The sequence below is a fragment of the Podarcis vaucheri genome (assembly GCF_965113315.1).
Source record: "Podarcis vaucheri genome assembly, chromosome: 2".
Classification (NCBI taxonomy): Eukaryota; Metazoa; Chordata; class Lepidosauria; order Squamata; family Lacertidae; genus Podarcis; species Podarcis vaucheri.
The window spans coordinates 56,066,385-56,092,995 of NC_138760.1; the positions used below are offsets into that span (position 1 = coordinate 56,066,385).

Consider the following 26,611-nt stretch of genomic DNA (forward strand, 5'->3'; position numbering starts at 1 on the left):
CTGAATTGGGGGGGGGGAATCATTCTAATTATTGCCTGTGGCACATAGGTGAAACTTGCCCACAGTCACATACTGTGTTTTCCTTCCACCAAGCTCACTAAATCACATCCCAGGGTAACTAATTTTACTATGGGGATAAAGGATATTCAGCCTTTTGCTTACCAAAGCCAGCTTTGCGGCCCTCTGACTGGGATGTTGGAGGCAGAGGGAGGCTGCCTAAATGGCCTTGCCTTCCTGTGCAAACATTAGAAGCCTGTTTTAATGTCTCGTATTATGTAAACTTGTATTAATCTGTACTTTACCGTGGGTGGGATTTGGGGTGGGCGGAAGGGTTTCTGAGGATGATAGATGTAGCCTGTGTAAAATATCATGTATACTTCCAACATTAAAGGGTGGTGGCTGTTGGGTTTTTTTTAGGAAAAGAAATAAAAAAATGAGCTTGACTGGTTTCAAGCACAATTGTTACAACACTTTTGCTTTTTTCCTTCTGTCTATCCGACATGTCAAATGCTGTTTTAACAGAACAAAAGCCTCACTTAGGGGGCTGCAAGGGGGCCACTCACAGTCCTAGAAAGTGGCCTCTATCTGTCTCTCAAAAGAAGCAAGAGTATTGCTTGCTCTTGGTGTAATCTTGCCAGAGCTAAGTTTTTACCAAGGTTGTACTGTTTCCTTCTCTGCCATACCTGCTAGAGAAATGGGAATAATGCATTATTTCAAGCGTGAATTTATTAAACACACACGGGGGGGGGGGGGCTTGCTTCTGCCAAGGCTAGACCTGTTGCAGTAACCTTTTAACCTTTTGGAGTAGTTTGAATGCTCAAGCAGCAATGGGGATACAAGTGGTTTGTTAAACGTTCTATAAAGCTTGCTCGAAAATAAAAAGTCCTTCACCAAAAGTTTTCACAATGAAAGGTAGTAAGCTGTGGTGTCCCATAAGGTCCTCTTTGTTCATAAATTACCTGCAGCGAGGAATTGTGAAGCGGTCACATGCGTGGATGGCGTCAAAGGATCCCAACTGGACTGCAAAGAGCTCCAAAAGTGTTTGTCCAAACTGGGTGAGTAGTATGCAACAACATTCCTAACTTCGTAGTACACGTGGATGGGATTATCCATGGGTGGTGACAATGCTGGGAAGTTCAGTGAAAATGTGGGGTCAATGTACAGCATCAGGGGTAGCAAACCACACCTTTGCCTGCCATGCGTAGAGTGGCTGGGCAGCTGCTGGCCTGTCTGCAGTTGCTGCTCAGCTGCAATGGTCCCTTGCTCCTGCTGCTGTCCCCAGCTTATCCTGGGCTGCTCCCCCACACCCAGGCATGGAGTGCAGCTGCTGCAGGGAAGCAGCAGGAGGCGCTCCAGCAGTTCATTGGAGCATCAGTGGCCTGCCATACGCCACTATGGGCGCACCACTCCTTATTCTGAGGCAAGGGTCCTTCCTTAGCATGAGGCATTGTCAAATCAGTGTTGGTGGAGGCCATTTCTGTAGCTATCTCAGCTTCAAGGTCTCACTCCGGGCCCCTTCCTCAGAACACAGCAGTGAGGGGCAAGGATGGTTCTACAGCTAGGTGGGGATGGCAAGTCAATCTATTGTGCCAGTGCTGTGATCATATGAAGGTTTGCCAAAATACCCCACCCCTTTCGGGGGGGGGATTGCTATAGGGTAGAATTCAATGTCGTGCTATGGCAAACGTTCCTTCTGAGCCAGTGTGTGCCAGCGGAAGCCCTCATGCAAGACTTGTGTTGACAGTACTTATTAGGCAAATCCCATCCATTGTGTGTGGGAGGGGGGTAGAACTCAGAATCATCCAATGAAGACGGGGCATCTAACTGGGCATGGAGTGTTGATGTGCTGCTTTGGGGTAGGGGCAGGGAGAAAAAGAGAATGGAGCATCTTAACTCTACATTTTGCTGCATACCTGTGTATGTATGTAGATAGATTTTCCAGTTTATTTGCAGTATAGAACAGAAAAAGAATGTTGTGCCACTTAATATCATTTTGCAGGAAGGCAAGCAGTAGGGAGGGTTGTCATAAGGCCTATAGCTGGAGTTTAGATGTTCCTGCAACAGTGGCATCCAGTATCTTTGCTCCAGGCAACCTCAAGAACAGGGAGATGAATTCAGGGGTAAGTACTAAGCCTATTCACCCAGCTCCTCAGAGTCATCCTCCTAGGCTATATTGCTTGTTACATTTGCCATCCCATGGAGTAGTCCACCTGCTGTTGCTGAGCTATTAAATTTGCTTGGGGAAAAACCTAAGTCTCTCATATACTACTTTAGAAATTTGTGCACAGATCAAAAGCTTGTGCAGCTTCCAAGAGAAGTTAAGTCATTCAGTGGGGATCACTTTGTTTTGCACATCACTCCAGGACCTAATGTTCTGGACTTACCAACAGTAAGAAAGGAGCAACTGTTTTGAGTTCCAGGAGGGAAAGATAAGGAGCCCCCTTTGTGCTTATGATATGACCTGCTTCTAGCCTTCTTTAGTGCAGTTCTGAGCTTCAAATGACCACTATGTGGTGCTATTAATGCAATTACCCAAATCTTGTTTTCCCCATTGCATTAAGCCTTGTAACTGTCGAGTAGCACCTGTTAGCTAGAGGCAGCGGTGGAAGTGAATTTCTGGTCTTCAGCTGCTGCCTTTGATCTCTTCAGTTAGTCCCTGATAAATTACTCAGAAGCAACGTAGTAGAAATGGAAATGCAGAAAGCTGAGTAGTTTTGCATGTGCCTTAAGGCTTGGTTATAATTACGTATGGGGTGCCTGACTCTCAACAATCCTGCCCTTGTGCTGTTAGCAGCCAAAGGAATGGCAGTGCTACTTGGCATTTGGCAGCCCAGACCCATGTTATATTGTAGGAGATAAAGGCTTCTTATTGTAGTATATGAGGTGAAAGTCACGGTGAAGACCAGAGGGCTAGTATTATCAACTGACTGCAGGATGGCTTCCCATACCAACCCCCACCTTCAGTTGTCTTAGCACTTCAGTTGCAAATTTTACTTGGTTGAATGTCTCTCACTTTTGCCTTGTTCCTAAATTGTGCTTGGGCTTGACAGACAGCAAAGCACATGGCAAGGAAGTATCTTGGGCTTGAATTGACTGATGGGGAGCCATTGTGTTCTGTTCACTGTAGTCCAAGCTGCACTGTGGGTGGCAGCCAACCTTACGGTTTTAATAACCCCAAAACCCATCAAGTCTCAACACTGGCTTCCTTCCCAATGGAGAGGCACATGGAGCAGATTACACCACACCCAGAATTCCCTGGAGCCCTGATAAAGAGAAGGTTCTTGGCAGCAACTTGGGACTTTGACCTGTTATAATGATTAAATTGAAATTCAAATGCATCCACCATTTCCAGACATCATTAACTGCCATGCTTGTGTCCAAATAACCAAGCAGGTTGCATTAGAAGTGGTTTTAGATGATTTACTTCCATTGTTTGTTTGTTTCTCCCTCTCTGAGAAACTAAGACCTGGAAGGACCACCTAAATGAGCAGCAGCACAGTGGGATGGAAATGATGGAAGTATTGTGCTTTTCAAGCCGTGTTCTCAATTGCATTAGTTGTGGCAGAGAGACACACTTTTTCTGGTTGCTTGCCCATCATTGGTCTTTTATTGCTCCCAAGAGTTGTTGAAATATGTACAGGAAGTCCAAGTCGCATGTCTCACTTGCTTCCACACATAACTGCTCTTAAAGTGGAAGCCTTCCATGATTAGCTTAATGTCTGAAAAGTGTGTAAACGCAGTAATAGACAGCATGGCGAATTTGTGAAAATTCATTTTGGCAGAGGTGACCATGTGAGTAGCAATTCTATGCTTCAGTTAATGGGATATAAGGCAGCACAAGTGTACACATAACTCGTGTTACATACTTATGAGCAATCTCCTCTGATATTACCATCTAAGATGGTATCCTGCTTTCAGGGCCTGATTAAAACATTGTTTACGTGTCCTGATAGGGTTGCTTAAATGTTGACATGTTTTTTGTCTGCTGGCTATTCAGTTGTTTTTAACTGCTTTTTATTGATAACTTTTGTGTTTCTTGGAAACTGCCTAGAGGTTTTATTACAACCAAGTGGTATATAATTTTATTAAATAAATAAATATTACTTATTAACTGAAGGACAGAAAAGTAATATCAATTAAAAACCTTTTGCACCTTCAGGTAATTGGTTAGCCTAAGGTGTTACAGTTAAGTCTTGGTATCTTCACTCTTTGCAAGAAATATGCTAATGCAAAGAGACAGTGCCCAGTTATTGAAGTGACTGAATGTCAAGTGAAAAAGGTTTGGGAGTTGTCTCTGCTGTATGGTTTTTGTAACCTTCCAGGGCCTCTTGCCTTTCTTCCATGTCACAAGCATTAGAATCTGTCAAATTATCTACAGTGAAATGGAAAATGATGTGACAACCTAGCTTAACATAAGCCTACAGCTACAGGTAGGCAAGGACCATGACTCCTTTTAGAGTTGAAAGATGCTGAATTGATAGCTTCTCTTTTTTAAAAAAAGAGAAAAAGGCAAGCTGTCTTGGAAACCCCTGAACTATCCATTTAGCTGTCTTGTATTCTGATATCGTTAGTGTCTGTGGCCCCACTGTCTGTGTCATATGTAGAGGAGTTAGGACTCTTGCGCAGGAGCAGAGTGTAGTGATACAAGTGGTAAAGTCACTCTTATTAGTGTACTTTGCAGTGGTGGAACCAGAATAGCCTTTTCAGCTCTTATAGTGGACATGGTAAATAAACATTGAGTTTGTGGAGGATATGTTGGATTAAGTTGATCCCCTTTTGGGGCTAACTTCTGCTAATTTTCCATACTGGCTTTGCACATAACACCTTTGTGTGTGAGAGTAGAGTGAAAAAGAGGTTTACTCTGCATTGGCAACACTAAGCAGTATGGGTTGCTTCACAAATTTCAGATATTGAACACTAGCCAACATTTTGCGTATCACCCTTCTCAGGTACAGCCTGTGTACATTTCCCAGTAGTCAGTTTATTAGCAGACTACTGTGTGTCATTCATATCCCATTTCGTTCAAAAACAGATGGTTGTGTATGCAGATCCACAACAATCCCTCATTCTGAAAAAAAAGCTTTTATTTGCAAGGCTTAGCCTAGTAACATAGGCTTGTAAAGACATAAGGAAACCTGTCACTCTTATTACTTACGGTTAGTTTCTATAGTTGGTATGTAATTCATGGTCAAAATTACCTTAGTGTGCAGAGAGAGGCCCTTTCACAGAATGTAATTCAAACTGTGAACACCACTTGACAAGTTGATCATTGACTTCTTTGCAAAATTTACAGTGATCTGATATGAATGAGCCCATTGAATCTCTATGGATTTGTGCGAGCTGTGGTTAAACTAGGAAGTCTCCTAAACATCAAGAATCTCAAATCAGCTTCAACCCAGATGCTGGGTTGGTCTAAAGCAGGTAACCATATTGTTTCAGTTTGGACAAAAATGGTAAACTGTTTCATTTGTGGCTTCCTGGTTTAACCACAGCTCACATAAACAGGCAAAAGTCATGAGGCATGGTCATCCATTGATCTTTTGATTTGTTCTCATTTTCACCCCAAATTTTAACAAGTCACCTTAACAACAGGACCAGTGGTAGTCCTGCATACAGATTGGATTTTTACCACAGGCAACAAAGGGTACTACAGGTGCAGGCAAACTTAAGCAGCAAATCCCTGTTTATTGAAGGTGAAAGGTCTGGGCAAGAGCCATCAAAGAAGTTTCGGGTTGCAAGGAGCTGCTTCTAAAGCCTATAACAGACATGCTCTCTGCTTTTACCATTTTTTCCACTTCAGGCCGGTGGGAATATTTTACAAGCCAACATTTTATTTGTTTCATAAAACAGGTAAAATTTTATATTAATGTAAAACAGAACAAAATAAAAAACATACACACACACTACAGATCACGATGCTAGAGAGTATTAACATGTAGAGAAGTGCAAACTTCCCTCCCCAAAGAATCTGCATTGAAAGTTCTATTACAGAGAGATTAAAATCTGGCTTGTTTGAGAATGTGATATACAGATCACTGTCATGAACCAGAAAAATATCAAGAAGTTTCAGAAATCTCAAAACTTTTTAAAAAGCTTTTATACAAAGAGGAGATGGGGAGGAGGACGGCAGCAAAGTTTCAATTAAAACATAAAATTTTCACTCCAATATAAAAAAAGAGCAAAGTTCTTGGTGAACACATAAAATTCTATAAAAACTACCAACCATCTATTAGGGTCTTTTTCTCTCTCCATTTTTAAAAGTAGCATTAAAAAGGATAAAAAGTGCACAGACACCTTATAAGGCACAAACATATCTTCTGAACAGATACTTTTCTCAAAACGAAACAAAAAAAGCAATAGCAAGAACAAGTTGCTAAATAGCCTCTACTTCCTAAAAGTTGTCTGTCAGAGTTTGAGAATTCCTTGTGAGACTGGAATAAGTAAAGCTGCATGTCCATTAACGCTGCTTCCCCAGCTTGCTTCACAGCAACACTTAGGCTGTGGACTTAACTCTGCCTAAGAAAGCCCATGTCAGATGCTGCTCCTTTTGGGCAGTCTGTTCCCAACAGAAAAGATTAAACACCACATGTCCTTTCCTCCACTTATTTTGAACTATCATAGGTCTACAAATTTCTTTTCAAAATACCATTGCAGTTGGAAGCTAGTAAAGTAAAAAGGCACACCTTTCCAAGATCACTTGTAGCACAACTTGCCAATGCAGAAGTCAGCTCCGTTGAGACTAATGGGACTTACTGCCAGGTGTATGTGGTGTATAGGCTTCTGTTTGGAAACTAGTTCTAGCCCAAAGGTATCTAAGGGCAATGCCTAGGGGGTGTTTTGCTATGACACCAAAAAGGGGATGGGAACAATCCAACCCCAAGTTACCCAGGGAGTTGGGAGTAGAATGGAAGGTAGTGATCAGTACTGATCAGCAAACCCACTGACTACAAAAATTGTCACCCTTCCTTAAAATTACATCTCTGCAAAAGTGTAAATTTGTTGACTTCTTTCTGGTAAGCTTCTCCAGAGCTTAACTCTAGCTGCAGTGATGGCAGCTGCGACGAATAAATTTCATTCAAATTAACTCTGTGATTCATAGTTATGTCTCTCAGTGGCATCTTAGGTGAGCAGGATGGAATTGAGGATGGAATTGAGATGCTAGGAATATATTCATGCCTTGTCCCCAGCAAACATCTGGCACTGTGGTCATGCGCAACTAGCAGCACCTGAAATAGAGTGAGCGGAAAGACCCCCTTGGAACACATGTCAGTAAGTGGGCAGCCCCTTCCATGTTGACTCAGCTTCATAATAAGGAGGTAAGAAGTTTTGCTTTACACAAGTATCTCTATGAAGTATTAACGGCAAATAGCAAGACAGCTCCATGTTGAAAAATAACTTTTGGAGGATCTGCCTTTTGTGCACAGAGCTTGACGGCAGTGCCAACAATGGCAATTAACTTAGCAGGTGATTAAATAATTGCAATCAGCTGAGTGGCTTTGCCCTTTCTCTCTGCTTTTTAACATATTATTGTGCAACTAGTAGCCCAAGTTAAATCTGCTCCCTTTCTCAATTCAAGCATCACATCTCCTCTGCCCCCTAAACTTTTCAGCTGTCCATCATTAACATGCACAACAGGGTCAGAAGCTGACACCAGCAAAAGCTGATTGTGGAGGTCAAGAAATGCAAAGATCCACTCTTTAAGGTGGATGCAACAACCTGGAATCATCTTGTGATGGGCAGTGTTACTTGCTTTAACAATGCTGCTTGCATAATGCCTCCCATGTTGTGCAGTTATAGCATTATCTTCATTATTAATTGTCTCCTCCATGGTTATAGACTACAGCTGACGGTGCAAAAATTAAATGTAAATGCTCATGGAGATTCTTAATCACTGACTAGGACTCCTGTTTGGTTTTAGGAGGCCTCAGTTACTTATCTCATCACAAAGCAGTTGCATTCCATGTAGGCAAAAGTTGTTTATAGAGTAACTGATGGCATTTTTAAACTAACCTCGCTGCCCTTCACATTTCCGTATGGTAATTAGGATACTCAAAACTATTGTAAAGTTACTGGAAGTCATCGTGCACCACAGTGTTGTCCCAAACCACTCTAAAATGGAAAAGAAACAGGCTTTCCTGTTGACAAAGATATTATCTGCACCTTAAAGAAAACGGAAACTCATCTGTCTTGTTTGATGCCTTTCCTTATGCAATATGTAACTGTAGCCAGTGGCAATTTAAGACTGCTAGGATTGTGTCATTGGCATTCATTGGCTTCCAGTGCAGCCCACAAGCGATGCTAGTGCAGCAACTTTGCCAGGAGCTAATGGTTAGAAAAGCATTTAAGCTAAAGACAGAGGAGAAGAGAGGCTCAGCTACCCAATGAGGTACAGCTACCATGTTGCTCAAAGGACTATGAGAAGCTTAGTCCACACATTTTTGTCTACAAAGCACTCCGTATTCCCTAAACAGAATTCGTCCCTCTAAAGCCATTGCTGTCTTCCACCTTAAACTATGTATTATTTTCCCCACTAAGATCCACATTTATGGCCAAAATTTGCACTGGCTTACATTTCCCTTATTGACAGCACAGCATATCAAAGTATGCTGTTGAAAAGGAAAACTGCCTTCTTCCTGCTAGAAGGGCCCCATAGGCTCAGAATAGCTGTTTTATGGAAAAGAATGCAGCCATATATTGGGGCTGAGAATGGCTCCTAGCAGGCCCCCAAGGGTCACAAGTAAGCATTTCTGCCCTGGAAAGACCTACAAGTTGTTCCACCACAGTAGATCCTAGGATTTCGTCATAAATCAGATAAAACATCAGGATTACAGCTTTGGAGCATCTGTTGCACAATGGAATTGAATGCCTCTATTGAGGTGGAAGCAGCAAAAAGCCTGCTCTGAATAAATTCTACTGCTTTTAGATGGCAATGGGACAGGTTGCCTATGGGCAACTACAGTTGTGTGCACTGTAGGATGCTGCTGCCACACAAAGACTGAGCAAGGAAAGAGATCGGCAGATAGGTCAAGCAAAGTTGCTTTATTGCTTGCATGGCACCTCTCCCCTAAAGCCCCAAGACATTTCACATCCCATTCAGGCTAGTGTAGAGTTCAGAGGTTCCTATAACCACAATCAAAATGCATTTATCTTAAAAGCCGGAGCATCTAATAATAGCTTGCAAATTCTTTTTCCAACAAACAATGCCAAGAAAAGGGCTTTTAAATTTCAGTAAGATGCCTCTATTGTGGAGTAGATGACAACTTCCTGGAGAGGAAGAAATGAGAGATTCCACATGGCTGCATACTTTACTGACAAAATCTCTGGGGAGTAATAGAGGAAAACATCCATCAGCTGTTTGCACAAATTTCAAGAGAGGGAACTCTGGACGTTTGAAACCTAACAGTCCCCCCCCCCATCAGCTTTCTTTCTTTGTAGCTTGGTTCTAAGCATGGTTACTTGCTGTGACGCTTCAGAACCGCCATGCAAGAAGCTGCTTCTCTTGTGCATGCAGAGGCTTACTCCTATCAATACGTTAACATTCTCCAGCTACAGAAGTGCTTCACAGTTGCTCAGTGCAACAGGAAGCTTCAATCTGTGACTTACAAAGGAGGAAAGTGGGATTGTTTACTTGCTGTGTTCCAAGGACATTGATAGCTTTTTCTTCACTATTCCTCATACCTGCTTCCCCTGTTGAACCATGAATGAGAAAAAGTGCCTTGAAGGAAGCAAATGTCATCCATTGCCTATTCCCCACAATTTTTACAAGATGACAGGAGTCATTTCACTCCACAGTGCCTCTGTTAAATCTTCCCCATATATTTCCTCCCTGTTTGAAATTGCCTGAGTGCTGTTTCAGCAATTAAACTGCCTAATTCAATAAATATCCCATGATTATGGTGGGGGGAGGTGCCCAAAATTATTATTATTAATTCAAACAATTGTTTTTTCTCCAGTACTTTCCGCCCAAGTGGGGTTCACTGTCTATTTTATGTTATTTTCTTTTGCTGGGTGGGGATAGACTCCTCATGGCAAAGGTACTTACAGCTCAACCCCCACCCCTACCTTAACCCAGCAGAGCAGCATCTTGATGAAGCTCTTCCCACTCAGCAGCTGTACCTTCGGCATCTACAAGGACCAGAGTGTTTCCCAGATCACTTAATTATCCCTGATTGGTTCCTACTGGTCAAAACACGGAAATATAGACAAAAGAGCCACTCTGTAACCAGCACAATAACCCATAAGCGGTGACGGTAAGTTGTGGCAATGAGTAACAGCATTCTTCCTCCTGCCCCCTCGCCCCCTCCACACACACCCTCAGGCCAGCTGGAAATGGGGTTTAAGGGCGGTAGATTTTAATAATGTCTTTGATGACCCGTCGGCAGATTGGGCAGCAGGCATTGAGTTGTTTCTTCAGCTTAAGACCACAGGTGTTGCAGAGGCACATGTGTCCACAGGTGTAGATCACCACGTCCACCTCGTTGTCAAAGCAAACGGTGCACTCGCCATTCTTGCTGCTTGACGGCTCCGGAGGTGGGAACACGGGAGACACTGGAGGGCTCAGAGGTGAACTTGGAGCAGTCACTGCAAGGAATGGGGAACAGAGAAACCTCGAGTCAGAACCACTTCCCTTTAATCTGAGCCTCTTATGTCAGGCAGCAAAGAAAAAAGGGGAACGCAAAGGGTTGCTTCCTTTAGACAAAAGTGCTATGAAGAAAAAGGTCTGGGGGATGTTTTAAAACCAGCAACACTTTGACACAAGAGAGGGAACAGCAGAACTCAAGAAATGTTTGCATATATACCCTTTGTGGGAAGCAAAACCTCTTTCAAACAGTTGGTTTTTAAAGACCAAAGACATGCAGTATGACTTGCATGGGGTGCTGCTAGATAGACTTTGTCTATCATGATTTGTCCCTGCTGTGGCTTTTGCAGGAACCACTTATCCATTCCGTTTCGCTGCCTGGCAGTCATACCAGCTGCGGTAACTTTCTGAATATGGTATTTGCAAGGGGTGGGGTACTTTCTTTAAAAGTCCAAGTGCATAGCAGAATATTCAGGTGAATTTTATATAGCAGCACATAAAACTTATCGCAGAAACAAGCTGGCTTCTTTAAAAATTATTTACAGTAACTGGAACAGCAGCTCTGTATTTAATGAATGGGATTTGGGGCTGATCGTAGCTACCTGGCATTAATATTTGTATGGTCGGAGATTTAATAATGAATTCAATAAATAAAAGTACTAAGAAAATGTTTTCAATCATATACTTTGTATTCTAAAGCTCCATTAATAGAATCCTATAGCATGAGCTTTGAACCAGCAAAGGATGTTTTACCAGCTCTTAATATTTCTGGAGCAGAGTAGCTCATGGTGATAGATTAAGCAGTATTGGCTTTCATCCGGCTGTGGTTCAGTGGTTGTGAAGTCCATATTTCACTTATCAATAGGAACTTTAATCCTTTCAGGATTTCAGTAGCGCCATGTGGAGTGACAGTTGAATTTTGGGTTGTTGTTTTTTTAATACAAATGATTTTGTATTGCATTTCATGTTCTATCTACCCTGGTTCTGCAAAACACACACGTTGCATAGCATAGGACAGCTCTTCATACACAAGGTCATTTCTTGTTACAAATGTCACATGGGGATCATATGACCCCAACCAAGGGAGCCCCTTCTGGAGCAGTTCATGAAACCACTGTGGGAATAGACCAGGGCTGAGGAACCTGCGGCCCTCCTGATGTTGGACTCATGACCATTTCCATCATTTCCACCCATTGGCCATGCCTGCTGGGGCTGATGAGAATTGGCATCCACCAAAGATTCCCCACCCTTGAGAGAGACAAACAATGGCTCTGCGGGAGCACTGGGGCAGCACCTTGCTCCCCTTCCCCTAGAACAGGCTGCCATGCAATGGTTTTCCTGTTCAGGTAAAGTGGGGCATCTACTCTTGGGAGCCAGCGTGGTGTAGTGGTTAAGAGCAGTGGACTCATAATCTGGTGAACCGGGTTCACTTCCCCGCTCCTTCACATGCAGCCGCTGGGTGACCTGGGGCTAGTCACACTTATCTGAAGTATCTCAGCCTCACTCACCTCACGGAAGGGAAAAGGAGATTAAGGGGAGTGAAAGGCGGGATATCAACTCCAAACTCCTCTTCTTACTTATCATGCCATAGAGTTCTGGGTGTGACAGGTTTGTAAAGTAGCTTTAGTTTCTCTAGGCTTCACAGAATTGTAGAGTTAGAAGGGACCATGAGCATCATCTAGTCCAACCCCCTGCAGGGCTGGAATATTTTGCCCTATGTGGGGCTCAAACCCACAACACTGAGTTTAATAGTCCCATGCTCTACCGACTGAGCCATCCCTCAGGGAGGAAGATATAACAGATATTTCCTACTGACAGCAACAGGTCATTTGTTACTCTCAGGGTTTCCATCTGCTTGCATTAAAGTCTAACACAACCCCAACAGCAGCTTTAGGAAATCTGGACGCTCCTCTGTCCCAGGAAGAAAGAGGAAGTTCGGCACACACTGCGCAAGTTACGACATGCCTCATTCAGGCAAAGCAAGACTCAACTTGTAAGGTCTGGCTCATAACTTTTGGGCAGGGTGAAATGTGTGTATTCAAGCAACAAGAGTGCAGGAGGCACAAAGCGAAAGGGTCCCTTACCTAGGGATGACTCAGAAGCGGAAGAAGACCTGTTCACGCTGAAAGCCATATCTGAGTCACTGTCATATTGGGAGCCTCCAGGGGATCCTGAGGGAGAGACTGTCACAGGGCTGGACTGCACAGTGCCTGAAAATACAAAATAACAGGTTCCGTCAGCTTCAGAGGTGGGGCAGGAATCTCTCAGGCAAGCAGTGCGGAACTGAGTCTACCCTGGGACAACACCGTCCATTTCATCTCCACAACAGACTTACTGTGTAATTGGGAACTTGGTATTTTGTAATACTTATTAGCAGGTTGATTTGTTTAAAGAAAATGAGCTTCCTCTGGTTCCAAGCTTGCCTTAACTGCCTTGTTAAAGCTCACTCTATTCCCACTCAATTCAGATGTTTGCCCAATTCAGGGGCAAAAATCTTACTGGCAAGATCCAACCAGGAGGTTGAAGACCAGTGGTGGAGACTGTCTAGAACATGGGCCCATGAGGCTGTTTTGACCAAGCCACACCCACCTGCCCCTACACCTGACATCATACATGTGGGGTATGTGGTTTGGCCCAAAGCAGGGTTTGCAGGCATCACCAATCTGAAGAAAAGGAAAAGAGGGTCCTGTGAATTCTACTTACAAAGGACCTTGCAAACAGGAAATTAGGACCCCAAGAAAGATGTCAAGTTACTAAAATACAGTCTACCCCCACCTAGCCAAGAGGGTGCAGCCAACTGAGAGTGATGCCTACGAAGTCAGGATAGCTAAATGGAACTTCCCTGCTCAGAAGTGGTACGTGTATCCAGACCAGAAGCTGAGAACAAAGTGAGAGTGGAATGTAGCCATAATCCTCATGCCCTGCTTGGCTGCTTTTTGGCAAGAGAATGCTGGAGCAGAGGAATCTTGGGCTGATTGTGCAAGGCAATTCTGATGTTCTGAATTATGGGAGTACAAGCAGCCCTATTCCAAAGCAATGCTAGTTTTCAGCCAGGAATATAAAACTCAAGTAGTGATCAGACCTCTATATTGGCAAAACGGCCCATAGGCTGGTATGTGACCAAAAAGGGGCCTGGTGGTGGTACAAGAGGGCAGTCTGCATCTTTGCAACTGTGCCAGGGCCACTGAAGCTGCTTACAGCACTGGCGTAACATTGAGCCATACACCAGGGCCTACCTGAGAGTTCTAGTCAGATGTGATCGAGAGCCCTCTCTGCTCCATCGCATGGATCACATAGGCTTGTAGAAACAGTATACAATGGTACATCTAGTTACAAACTTAATTCATTCCACAGGTCCATTCTTAACCTGAAACTGTTCATAGCTAGAGGCGTGCTTTCGCTAATGGGGCCTCTTGCTGCTGCTGTGCCGCTGGCACACGATTTCCGTTCTCATCCTGGGGCAAAGTTCTCAACTCGAAGTAACTCTAGCAGGTTAGCAGAGTTTGTAACCTGAAGCGTTTGTAACCTGAGGTGTTTGTAACTCGAGGTACCACTGTAGAACAGTATGCACATTTACCAGCTTCAGTTTATGAAAAAGTACATGCAAGTTGCCAGACAAGCGGCAGAGTCATCTGGTTTTGACCATCTCCCCAAATATAAGATCATGCTTCAGCAATGCCAATGCAAGGCACAGCTGGTGGCAACAAGGGTTTAGTTGGCCTATAAAATGCCACAGAGAGAGGCAACAGCCCACTGAAGCCAGGGAGAATGTAATGCCTCTCCAAAGCCGTAAAGAAATCTCAGCTTTACACTACACTACACCCATATTTCTGAGCTGCACTTACCTAATATTTTGAGTTGATTGATTACACCATGGATCGTGAAAAATACCCACAGTGACTGCGAGGTATCAACGCACATCAGCATCCCACGGTTGATCCCGTTTATTCCATGGTGCACTTCTCCATTTGGCAAGACCACAAAGCTGAGGATGTCCCCATTGTTGAGGACTGGGAAACCTCGGCAAACCACCCAGTATTCCTTGCGATCCAGAAGGAAGTCTGGATCCGCTGGGAGCTCATTTGTTCGTAAAGTACCAGGATCACAAGAAGTGATGCCAAACGTGAGGGCTCCATAGTACGGCAGCCCCAGGTGTCCAACTTCCACAAAGAGGCTTTCGCCAATGTGCAAAGGCCGGTCGGAAAACACCAAAGTCCTATTGCTCTCTTGCCAGTTGGTGCAGGCAGACATCCGGTCCTGAGAAAAGTTAATGTCGGGCCCATGAGTAGGGTGGAAACGCAGATCTGTATCGAGAAAGGCAGGCACCACTTGGGCAAGCTGCCGCCTGCTTGGACAGCAAGGGATGGTGTGGTTATCTGTCGGCAGCGCAGGCATACGGCTCAAGTTCAGATTAGCAATTTTGGCCACCACCTGGTTGTTCTCCAGTTCGTTGTTGTTGAAGTTGGCTGAGTCGTGGCTGCTCTGTGGAAGGCAAGTGCTGAGTCGTGCATTGCTGAGACGGGTGGAGGTCATCGTCTCGGCAAACATGCTGTCTGTGAGGCAATGACAAGGAAAAGCTGTATGAGAGGCAAGCTGAAAATGGCAGCCGACCCTGGCTTGATCGTTGCTTTTTGGCCCCTCCTTCATCATACTTAAAACATCAAATATGATACTTTTCCTAGTCCAATTGTGTTTGCAATTAAAGTGGGCAAAAGGAACATAAAGAAAGAAAAATCTATCTGGAAACACAGAATTTTCAAGGTAGATAGGAATTCTTCCATCAAACAAAGCACCACCAGTATTTGCTCTTCTATGGGAGCGCTGTCCAATGGAACACCGCACTACAAGCTGGTTGCCCGATGCAGGGGCCTCTCTTCCTTTCAGACTTGCATTTGGTGCTCACCAAAAGAGACCTGTTTCTGTTCACTGCCTCACTCAATTGCAGAAAAGCAGATTCTACAAGCTACACTACCTACTTGAGAGAATAAATATTCCTTCCTCGTCTCATCTCTCTCATACCTCCGCACCCCCACCCCGTCCTTGCCAATTTAATTCATGTAAGAGAGACTGGAAAGAGAATGCATTCAATCACTTTAGACCATTAATAATAAATTGTGTGTAATGTACTTGCATGCTAAAATAGCAGTAGTGACCTTTAAAAAAATGTTTCAAAGCATACTAGACTATTTGTTACTGACAGGCTATGTGAACAAGCGACAAACTCTCTCCCAGCACAACATCCCATCTGATAGCCCCCAATCTAAACAAAAAAACATAAAAACCACAAACATTTCTAGCCCCAAAGCATAAAACTAGAAGCACATCACTCCATATGAACCATTCCCCTGTATAGTTATTGAGAGTTGATAATGAGAAAAAGAATGGGTATGAGGAAAGCAAAGGGCAAGATACTTCGGCAAATTTTGATTCAGGACATTCAGATTTCTAAAAGGAAGAATCATCATAAGATTATTTTCCCCAAGTCTTAGATCTATAATCTGGGGGCCACTACCTGGACAGTAATTCATGCTGAGATCATGGCATGACTTGTGGATGGCAGCTTAAGGCTGCAGTACTGTGTGTGCTTACTTAGGAATAAAACACACTGAATTAAGTGGGATTTACTTCTGGGAAAACGTACACAGGTTTACACTGTTAAACTTGATTTTAAGTTACACATAGCTCTGCTGCATTTGCATGCATTTTAGCCTCCTTAAAAGTGGAAATGTATTGAAAATTTATCTGAAGTGCTTAAAGTTGACTATCAATGCAATATATGGAAAAATCAAACGTATAAACAGCTTTCAATTTTGATTAGCCACATAGCTTTTCTTGACAGAAGGAATCTGGGAGGGGGTGTTAAAGTAAAGCCTGCCTTCCTCCTCAGGATCTCAAGTAGCCAGTTCAATATCTCAAAGGAGTGGCTTTCTCTAATTGCTTAAGTCATAAAAGCTTCACATCTACAATGTTGAGTTGATATAATGAATTTGTACATAGTGCATCCTGCTTTGTGAAGCATCTACAGTTCTATATTTGGGTCTTCCAGCCACTCCCCAATTACTGACACTACAAAAGTGATCCAACTTGACCCTCACTTTCTCTTACATTTCTACCTGTAAAATGGTAATAACAGTGATCTATTTCATATGGATGCTCTGAAGGGAAAGATGCGGCCAAGCACTGTTGAAGGCTCTGATCAAAATTTAGCAAGAGTTAAGTGCTGTTATGCTCATTTATTTTAATGGGCTTTTGGCACACTGTCCAAATTAATTGACTGTGGCCAGTAAGTGCTATAGCACATTGTACACTATAGTTCTACAGACTACAGGGGGAGAGAGAAATGGCCTGGTTTCTACCTGCTGCCTCCACTGACAAGCTAGCCATTGTATAACTCACTTCCTAGGAGCTGTGCCCCTTCAACTCTACCCAGGGTTATAATGCAGGATCTAGCACACCACAGACCATAGCTTTCTGACAAGGCTTAGTAGGACACAGGCAAACTCAAGTGAAAATGTAAAGACAATTTTCAGAATCATGCTAGGTCTTGGTATGGCATAAATACCCATATGCAAGGCAGAGAATAAATTTCAATAGCCTTTTGGCAAGGCACTTAAAACTAGGTAAAAGGGGCAATGGCTAATAACATACTATTCCTAGGTGTTTGTTTAATTTTAAGCCGAAAAAGTGTCCCTTGTTTGGGGTGTGGAAGGACATGGAAAGGGAGCCTAAGAATTTGGGGAGGTGGGGAAAGGTTGTGGTGGTGGTTTTCAAAATTTTAAGCACCCCAATTTAAACCGTGCCTACTTAAGAATGATTTGAACTATTTTCCATTAATGCATTCATTATGTCATTATTGCTGAAGCTACGTTATCTTTAACAATCATGTCCACAATTAAGATGACAGGAATGCCAAATCTGTCCTTTGAAGTCAACTGTAGAGCTGCAGATATGTGCAGTAAACCAATACCAAAAAGGGGGGGAGGGGGTTGTGACAGCTTTATTCAGATAACCCCGGAGTACACCAGATGCATGTATTAGTGCTCATGTTCTGAGAACACTGGAGGCAGCAGATTACATCACAGGCAGCATCCAAGATCCCTAGTGCTTTGTAAACACATACTATCAGGCTTGTCTATAAGGACAAAAATAAGTCCACAATCATGGCTCATTGAGCTGTACTTCTAGGTACGACAACTGAAGACAAGCCATCACCTGAACTCTACAGGACAAGGTGATAAATCAAGAGCGAGGAATCTCTTGCCTGGACGGAATAGATTCAAGAAGAGGAAAAACCCAATGCTTTGGAAAAGCTTCCAAACTCTTGGAAAGAGAATTACGACATTGCTGCCCTCGCTGGAGTCCTCTGATAAGCAGAGAAGCTGGCGTTTCTCTTGTGTCAAGGTGCTGTGCTTTCTAAAAAACCCCGATAGGGCAGGAATGCCACATGAGAGGCTCTAAGTGGCCGTCACAGGAGATAATGATTATAAAGCCTGAGCTGGAGAGGGAGGATGAGTCATGGCACTGCATGGTACACACAGCTGGCAATCTGTGGAGCCAATGCAAGGGGAAGAGGCCTCAGGTCATTGGCTTGGTCTCCTTGGTTGTGGGGCTCACAGATCCAAAAGTTAAAAGCTATCTCACACCAAGGGCACCAGTGCAACAAACACACCTGCAGTTTTATCAAGCAAGCTTATGTAATAGGAACAGGCTACCAACAGAAATACTATGAGCAGTTTCTGGCATTGGTTTCAAATTTCTGAAGTGCTGGCATATTAATTTAGGCATATTAATTTAGGGGGGAAAATATCTGTTGCCAGCTTATCTGCCCCATGGTGCAATCAAATTTAACCACGAGGGAGCAGAATGCCCACCTGAAGATTTCACATTTGCAAGCAGGGGCTTGCTTATTTCATTTATTTATTACATTTACATTCCACCTTTCCTCCAAGAGCTCATGGTGGCACACCTGGTTCTTTCCTTCTCCATTATTATCCTCACAGCATAGGCTTGGCAGAGAGACCGTGAGCTTCATACCTAAGTAGGGATTTGAACCCGAGTCCCAGTAACAGTGACTGGATGAAAATGAAAATGCAAGCTTAGTACCTGGGCTTTACACTTTACAACATAAGCACCACTACCTACCTCACACAGCTTTTTCTGAGAGAAGGGGAATATGACAAGAGGGTCTATGCAGAAGATTTTTTTAAAAACAGACCATATACACCTACCTAGTATTTGCACTTCATGCGTGATTCCATAGACATCTATCAGTGCCCAGAGAGGCCCGGAGACTTTGACGCCACAGTGAAACAGAATTGGCTCTTCGTCATTAACGCTATAGAAAACTCTCCCATGGCGGTCGACCCAGAACGCCAAGACGTTGTCTCTTAGTGCAAACCTCTCTGGCAGGGCTTTGGCCCAGAAGCCTGGCCGTGTCACCAGGTCTGGGCAGGCGTATTTTGGGATGTCGTCTGCGCTCATCTGCGATGGATCGTGAGTGGTGAAGCCAAAGCGCAGGGCCCCGCTCCACCCATGGTGCACGGACACCAGCTTGAGACGCACTTTCTCGTAGAGGTGGATGGGCCGGTTGGTGAAAGTGACGCCGTTGCAGAAACTGTTCCTCCGAGTGGCTTTGCGGGAATGGGCATCCAGGCGTATGTTTTTTCCTTTGGCCTGGAAATGGAATCGCGGAGGTTCAGTAATGGTGAGGACAGACCGCCTCTCATGGCTACTGTTAGGCAGTGTGTAATAAGGCCTGTGGGATACAGAGCGAGCCTGTTGACTGGTGTCTGCAGATAATAATAAAAGGGAAAAAAAACAGGAAGAAGAGGCATTGTTAGGAATTTGCTAATTTAGGTTGCAATGCTAAGAAAACTGCTTCCCCCACCCCCCAACCCCAGCTACTGATATGTGCAGATTCTAGGCTAGATTTTAACAGACTAATCAGATACAAACACACTCCTTATTTGGACAAAGTTCCTCTGCTCCCTGTTCTTGTAATCCTAGTAAGAATGACATTTTTCCAGTGGAGAAAAATTCTGTCTCTCAGCCAGTGTTCAGCTAGAACCAGTTTTTAAATGAATACATTGCTAAACACAACTGACACCTCAACAGAAACGCAAACAAAAAAAACCTTAGCACACTAGGCTGAGGTGGGGAGATCCAAACTGCAGTAGTCACACTGCTACTATTTGGGGCCAAAAGAGGAACTGACTAGACAATCTCATTGCTGACATAAACAGATTTGCTCAACAACTGCTTCTACAATCTAAAACTTTGGTAGGCAAACTAAGGCCCGGGAGCCAGAGCCGGCCCAATTGCCTTCTAAATCCAGCCCATGGACGGTCTGGGAATCAGCCTGTTTTTACATGAGTAGAATGTGTCCTTTTATTTAAAATGCATCTCTGGGTTATTTGTGGGGCGTAGGAATTCATTCATTATTATTTTTTTCAAAATATAGTCCGCCCCCCCCCCACAAGGTCTCCTGAAAAAGTTTGCTGACCCCTGATCTAAAACTTGGGGCAATTGTTAAGTAGGCATCCCAGAAGACAGAGAAAGCAGCCAGTCTGGAGCCCTGTACCCCAGGCAGCCTATGTGTGCTACGTGAGAGCAGAGAGGAAGACTGACATAAAGAGAAGCTGCCGATATGTGGTAATATTACTTGCTGCCACCCTTCTGCCTCTTCTTGGTCCCCAATACATGTCCTGTTGGAAGTGACTTGAAGCAACAGTGCCCTCTTCTACCTATGACCTCAGAGGCAGACAGGTAGATTGTATGTTTGGAACAATGATAGCATATCAACAAAAGGAGGTGGCAGATTTATCTTAGTGGCACTGAACACCTCCAAGATGACCTGCCCATCATTTAAAAAGAGAAAGTGAGTCACCAAGTTAGTAACTAATCTGCAATCAACTGTTGGACCACCCAGGCAACCAAGCATTTAACCATCCCTAAAAGGCCCCTGGTTCTGAGCTCTAAGTGCTATCTTTGGCCTGCTTAGTATCCACAACATGCTTTGTAGCTCTTAAGAACTAGTTTTCAATTGTACGTTGCTTCAAATGTTAGCTGCTGATGGCTTAAATTCTGAAAATCCATTTGGGGTATCATAATTTATAGCCTTGTGTTTTAGCATAAACAGCATGCATTTTCCCTTATCCAATCTTTATATGTACACACTGAACTACAAGATAAAATAGGGCCATCAGAAACTCCCAAAGCTAACTGAAGCAGTCCTAGGGCGGAGGTGGGGGAAATTGGCTCCTAATGAAACTGTTTTTGTAAGTCTGTCCTATGACTTCCCCTTATGGCAGGAACAGTGTCATGGTAAATATTCAGTAATCATTTCCCTTATTTTTAATGAACGACACACACACAAAATAGCTCAGTGAGACAAGATTAAAGCTTCCACCCTAATAAAACCCAAACACAAATGTCAAAACAGTTTTATTGTAATTACAAGTAGCCACATGCTGAAATATTAACATAGCTGGAAAATAAAACTGCACAAAGGTCCTGCTTGGCACTTTATACTTGGGAGGAATAGGGATTTGTTTAAATATATTTTAAAATACCTTCACAGCAGGAGCTTCAATATTTTTGAATTGATATTGTGCAAGTGACAATTGTTTCAAATAATGGCAACACCTCTCCTTAAAAACAAACAACACATTCCTAACATTTGTGACTTACTTCTTTTACTTAACAGTAATTAAAATGCATACCAAAAAGTATTAGCTGACCTCAGCAGCCACACACTAAACAGTCCAGAAGAACTCTACTTCAGAATTGATTCCTGTCGATTCTCTCCCATTATTTCCCTCCAGACAGGCTCTTTTGATTATGTATAAAAGTGAATTCAGAAAAAGTCCAGTCAGGTGTTGCTCTCCTAAGCCACGTCCATACCATACATTTAAAGTGCTATGATACCGCTTTAAACAGTCATGGCTTCCTCCAAATAATCCTGGGAATTCACAGAGCTGCCATTTTCCAGAGTGGTTAAACAATCAATCCCTCTTCACATGAACTCTAGGAATTGTAGCTGTCGGGAAGAGGGGTCTCCTAACAAACTACAGCTCCCAGAATTCTTGGGAAGCCAAGGCTGTTTGAAGTGTATCATAGTGCTTTAAATGTGTGGTATGAATGCAGCCTAATAGTTGCAGATTCTGAGAGCATTTCACAGGGTCTCTCCGTCTCTACAGACCTTTCTATGGAAGGAGCTCAAGAATGCAATCCAACCCATTCCAGCCTGCAAACACTGTGTTTAGTGGTGTTTATGTACAAGTAAACATGCACAGGACAGGGCAGCAAGACAGGCATCCTGTCAGTTTTGGTGAGATTTTTTTTTTTTTTTACCTCCCCCTTAAGAAAAAAACAGACTGCCCTGCTTCCCTGCTTTTTATCTGCAGAAATCAGCAGATGGAGGTTTTTATGGTATGGAGCTAAGCATTCTCACCTCCCAATGTCTGCAGTACAAGCTTGCAAATGGTTTAGAAAACGTGCCAGTATAATAATAATGATAAAGGAACAAAGCTGGCAACAATACCTCTTGAATGATATATTTAGCGGGCCAAATCCTTAGCAGCAGCAGTGCCTCTCAGGAGGTTATACAAGCCTGTTTGTAATGTAAACATCCTGCCAAAGGATGACAGATATGTTTTAAGAAAAATTTTCCAAAAGGAGAGAACCAAGATGACTAGCAAATCTAAATAAATAACTGGGAGGGAAGTACTTGCACTTCCCAAATGAACCACATGGGCCACAGACCACTCTCTGGTGCAAGAGATTCAGCTGGAAGAACTGAGAGACTAGCAACTTGCTGAAGGTGAAAATATAGTGTTTCTGGCCAGAGCGTCCTGGGAGCATCACTTCTGTTACAGTAACACCTAAGTACGTGGCAGCCATGAAGAGGTGGGAAACATAAGGCATTTCAGTAGTTACATGGAATAGCACATGCAAACAAGTTTATCTTTATATGAGAACTAGAAACAGAAACTGAACTCTTAAGGTATTTCTTTTCATTACACTTATCTTAAGAATGGAGAGATACGGAAAGAATGGAGAGGCACATAATAGCAGTACACATAATAAATAGCGAGTTATAGATAGGCCCAAAGGGGTAAACGTTCTCAGGCATTCAGGGCAGCGTTGTTTACACCAATAGCGGAAGCTTTATCGCCACCTTCAATAAGAGCACGATAAGGCCAGAGAACAGAATCAAAGACCGCCAGGCACAAATGCATTAAGGCCTGTGATACATACACTTTTGTGATTAAGCGGCAAACTGCTCCCACTTATCACTATTGGCCTATACAATACACGGTACAACTTGCCTTGTGAACGGGGGAACTCTCCATCTACTTAGTACAATAGCGCAGTTTCTGCACAATCTGATCTAGATATATTGGCACTGACTGCCAAGAAAACCACTCTTAGCATCTGCTTATTGAGTTTTTAAAGGGTGTCCCTTCCTCTAAAATAGTCATTGTTTCATTCTTCTTAGTTGACTAAGTATATAGATGGCAATGGCCACAGTCAGACCATAACTCAACTGCCTTGTCCAGGAATGGCTGCCATAAGGAGTGGTGGAGAGAGGAATATTTCAATAAATACAGCAAGCCCACAACGTATGTGCATTTAACTTTTGCACATTCAGCTTTATGTGCTGGCAAAATAAATAAATAAAAATTAAAAGGGTGGAGAAAGGGTGTGAAGTTCTGGGGGGAATGACTTTGACAATCCCACTTACCCCTGAGCTCAATAGATTTTGACTATGCGTAATTTGGCTTTAGGCACAATTTCCCTGCATAAGCTGCCTGCTTACTGTACATCCTGTTGTACAGCAACAAACTGTTTCACTATCTTCAAACACATTCTTCAGCACACCTTCACATAGTTTATGATCTTAAGGTATAAAAAGTGTGTGTGTGTACATATACACACACACACATATACACAGGCATCTAAATTTTGTATAATCCCTATCCCATTCCTTGAATGTACAAGCAGAGAAGAATATCAAGCCAAGAAATTAGATAGATAGATAGATAGATAGATAGATAGATAGATAGATAGATAGGAATTTTATTATAGAATCATAGAGTTGGAAGAGACCACAAGGGCCATCGAGTTCAACCCCCTGCCAAGCAGGAAATTATGCATTGGATAAATCCAGAGAATTTTAAGAGTTCGATGAGTAATTTCAAAAGATGGAAAAGCAGTTGTATAGCCAAAATGCTACCATCATTCCAAGCTGATGAACAGGAAGTTTAGGCCAGGGGTTATTTAAAAAGCAAAACAAACAGGAAAGCATGTTGCGATTATACAATAGGGAATTATCCTGAAGGAAATGAATGGGTCATGTTATCCTTTAGTAGAACGGACACCTGTCAGTTACCCTTTTAAAACATACAGCACTTTTTCTTTATTGGGATTGGGACAATGAAAGAGCACTGTAAATATAGTTGCCCCATAGCAAGCATCATTTTTGACAAGATATTTTGCTAGCGTAACACCAGCATCTTCCACAAGAGATGCAGAGGAAAGAGTGGCAAAAAGCATTTTCCATGCACCAGACATCAACCTAGTCTGACAACACATTCTCATTCCAGTGGGTGCCTCATCCTCTACCATTCTGAAGTCCACAGCAAAGGATAGCTTCAATTGGTACGTAAGTAATCATAACCTATTTCCAGATACTTCTGATCATGAAAGTGTTTTGGCCAGTGTATGGGGAAACATCTATAGCAATAACCAGCCTTGTCAATCTGTGAATGGTGGACCAATGGCGTACATGTACACCCCAAAATGACAGTGGTAAAATATTGTCATAAATTGCCATATGATAAGTGAGCATGTTATTGGCTGTAACTACCTCAACTATTTTACGTTGATTGGTCAATCTGTGGTGCGGCTGATAGAAATAGAGAATGTGAGATTGAAGAAGCAGCTCATAGGAAATGAAAGGAGAATATGGACTATTCAAAATGGAATATGAGATGTCTCAGCTAACATAATCTCACCATCCTGAGGTTGGAGAAACTGGTGGCAGTGGTAGCTGTATTGGTAACCAGCAACACATCTGTTGCAGTGATTATATTTTTAGCTTTTTTCAGAAGACTAGTTTGCAAACAATCCAAATCATTCCCCACTCATACTTCAGCCCCTCACACAGTTTAAATCACACTTATTTATATATCTTTTAATTTAATTTAGTGATTTAATCCAGACACATGAGGATTTGGAGAAACCTGACCGGAATGGAATTGGGGCCCACAGTGTATCCCTCACTGCTAGTTTCAGAAAATCTCTTAGCTGTCAATCTCATGGGGATTTCAGTTGATTTTTTTTAAAAAAAAAACTATAATACATCCTTATATCATGGGTTTGGTATTCTTTTCAACATGCTTTTTTAAAAAACAAAAAAAACCCAAACCAGTTATTTCCGGTATTGTTTGGCTTTGTAAATGGAAGGACACACAAACCCTTTTCTTTAATGTACATTGTACTAACCTCGCTGAAGCCTTTAAAATTCCATTTTAGAACAAAACTCTTACTGTGAACAATACTTAAACCAATAAAGATTCTCCAAGACACACACAAACACACTACAGTTTGCATCATCTTGTACAAAGCATTACATATTCTGTGTCTTTCTTCTCAGCCAGACATATCAGCATTGCAACCACACAATGTTCATGTCTTGAACACTCCGGCGGCTTATTTGGTGTCTCTGGAGGGTAATGGCAATGATCCAAACTGGAGGAAATGCTGAAATTAAAAGACATGTTTATACAGGACACACTTCTCCTAAAACGTGCACTGGAAGAACGAAAGACTATTTGGCTTCAATGACTCATATGGCTGAAAAGGCCAGAAGATAACCTAGCCCAGTGACTTACATCAAGGCAGTACCGCTACCTAATAACTCATCTTGAACTGACCTACATAATGCAGACTATAACATCTCACAAGTAGAAGCCAGCAGAGAGGAGAACCGCTCAAAATGCCCACAGAACAGATAGTACCGGACAATAAAAGAACCACACACTACAGGAAAATGTGGTGGTTGTGGTTTTCAGTACCACTATCTGAGACAAAGAGACTTTTAATCTAGGAGAAAACTTCCCAAATTCAAATATGACATTATGTGAGGCCTAAGCCAAGAAGAAAACCATCCACAGACTCTCCCCAAAAGTCATTTTAAACAGGGACACTACATCCAGCCTCTTTCAAGATGTAGGAGGACTTGGTACCTCCAAAGAAATGGGGGTGGGGGAGAACCCAACTATATTGAATGTAGAAAATATTTTTTCTCTCACCACAATGAGTCCACAAGAATAGAGGCACCAGATTAAACAATCTTAAAACACAATTAAAAATCAAACCATGTTTTTATTAAGTTATAGCCACAGTAATACTTTCCCTAAGCTAATAGAGCCATAACCTAAATCCTAATCAGCTAATGGCCACTTAAAGCCCTGAGGCAGGCCACCTGGTTTCATTTGCACAGATGGAAAGCAGGAGCAATTGTACTAAAATCTCTAAAGGACATGAGACAAGTATGCCAGAGAGCCATAGCAACAAGTCTCAGAGCTTGCTCTCACAAATCAATTATTGCTGAATGCTTTTTCATTCAACTTTGTCCTCTCCTGGGCATTTAAAAATTGTGTTTCAAAAGGAAACCCATAGTCCCTTTGTGAATATGCTGTGAAGGTTTTAATAAAGTCAGAATATATGAGAGTGAGAAGTTTTAATGAGTAAGGTTATCATTACAGAGCCATTCTGAAAAACAGTGTTGTCAACAGTATCTCCTGCAATGGTCCCCTCTTCCCTGTGACACAAACACCACCACATTAGTATTTTGTCCCATGCACAATGCACCTGCATGAACCTTTGAAGTGCAGGTGAGAGTTTTTGGCCAATCTAAACAAGAAGAATTGAGAACTGAAGGCTCCCACTTTGGTAGCAAGCAACTGCTCTAGTTTAAACTCAGAAATGCAAACCTGTGAAGATAAGCCCTTAATGATACAGTAT

The 26,611-nt window shown here is 42.7% G+C and overlaps 1 protein-coding gene across 4 annotated transcripts in view; it reads right to left on the reverse strand.

Annotated features, from left to right (window-relative positions):
* Positions 1-10,330: 10,330 nt before the first annotated feature.
* The window catches only part of NEURL1B (neuralized E3 ubiquitin protein ligase 1B), a 190,700-nt gene continuing 174,419 nt past the window's right edge, over positions 10,331-26,611 (reverse strand). For all 4 annotated transcript variants that reach the window (XM_082213056.1, XM_082213059.1, XM_082213058.1 and 1 more), the window contains 4 exons: positions 18,808-19,368; positions 14,425-15,132; positions 12,664-12,789; positions 10,331-10,581 (listed from right to left, as the gene is read on the reverse strand). In XM_082213056.1, coding sequence (XP_082069182.1) covers positions 10,337-10,581; positions 12,664-12,789; positions 14,425-15,132; positions 18,808-19,368 — 1,640 coding nt within the window. In that variant the 3' untranslated portion in view covers positions 10,331-10,336. The remainder of the gene's footprint in view (positions 10,582-12,663; positions 12,790-14,424; positions 15,133-18,807; positions 19,369-26,611) is intronic.